Source organism: Acanthisitta chloris, unplaced genomic scaffold (assembly GCF_000695815.1).
Source record: "Acanthisitta chloris isolate BGI_N310 unplaced genomic scaffold, ASM69581v1 scaffold20410, whole genome shotgun sequence".
NCBI classification, from domain to species: Eukaryota; Metazoa; Chordata; class Aves; order Passeriformes; family Acanthisittidae; genus Acanthisitta; species Acanthisitta chloris.
Window position 1 is genome coordinate 1 of NW_008651330.1, and position 1,290 is coordinate 1,290.

At 60.1% G+C, this 1,290-nt stretch overlaps 1 protein-coding gene across 1 annotated transcript; it reads right to left on the reverse strand.

The window, feature by feature from the left end:
* Window positions 1-4: 4 nt before the first annotated feature.
* On the reverse strand, window positions 5-1,075 carry LOC103800503 (carnitine O-palmitoyltransferase 1, muscle isoform-like; the record flags this gene model as incomplete). The annotated part of the gene is made up of 3 exons (XM_009072887.1): window positions 5-76; window positions 756-893; window positions 974-1,075. Coding segments are annotated over 3 exons (312 nt in total), but the record flags the coding sequence as incomplete, so codon positions are not given.
* Window positions 1,076-1,290: the final 215 nt, after the last annotated feature.

The window sequence follows — 1,290 nt, forward strand, 5'->3', positions numbered from 1 at the left end:
TGGCGTAGTAGTTGCTGTTGACCATGAGCGGACTGCGGCCGCGCAGGTAGATGTACTCCTCCCACCAGTCGCTGACCTGCGGGAATGGGGACAGGGATGGGGACAGGAAAGAGGGAGAGCGAAAGGGACAGGGAGAGGGTAAAGAGACAGGGAGAAGGGACAGAGGCAAGGACAGGTGACAGGGAGAGGGGACAGGGAACAGGGAACAGGGAAAGGGGACAGAGGACAGGGATGGAGATGGGGACAGGAAGAGGGGACAGGGATAGGAAAAGGGACAGAGGTAGGGAGAGGGACTGGGATGGGGTCAGGGAGATGGGACATGGGATAAAAGACAAGGAAAATGAGAGGGCACAGGGAAAAGGAGAGGGGACAGGGGACAGGAACAGGGTCAGGGATGGAGATAGGGAACAGGGACAGGAAACAGGGAGATGGGACAGGGCATAGGGACAGGAGACAGCAATGACAGCAGACAGGGCCAAGGGACAGGAATGGGGACAGGGAGAGGGGACAGACAGGCAACCAGGACAAGGACCGGTGAAAGGGAGAGGAATCAGGGACAGGGAAAGGGAGAGAGGACAGGGACAGGAAGCACAAACACACCATGATGACAAGGACATGGTACAGCATCCCCTGCCCCAATCAGGAACCCCTAAATCCCTCCTCATGCTGCTGGGGGACACACCAGGTCCCTGGTCACCATCCCAAAGTCCGAGGAGGACTGTGGCGTTGGTCCTGTCCCCTCGGGGACAACTCACATAGTTGGTGGTCCACCAGGACTTGAGGCGCAGGTATCGCTGGAGCCGCGGGGCTGTCTTCTCCTGGAATTCCTTGGCCAACGCTGCCATCTCCAGGTACTTGTCGTCATTCAGCAGTGGCCGCACCGACTCCAGGTACTGCGGGAGGGGACACGGGTGACACCCCTGGTGCTGTCACGCCATGAGGGACCCCCCAAGACCCCAGGGGAATGGGGTACCCGGGTGATGGTGGCTTCCACGGGGGGCACAGGGAGTTTGGGGAGGGAGCTCTGGAAGCTGTAGAGGAGAGGCTTGCGGAAGGACACGATCTTCATCAGCACCTGGGGGAGGAGGAGGAGGGATGGGGTGAGCATCTATGGAGCCCACAGCACCCACAGCTTCCAAAGCATCCATGGATCCCACATCACCAACAGCACCGACAAAACCCACAGCTCCCCCTGCACCCACTGTTCCCACAGCTCCCTTGGATCTCACATTCCCCATAGCTCCCACGGATCCCATGCTCCCCACAGCCCCCAGAGGTGGCAGGAGCGGG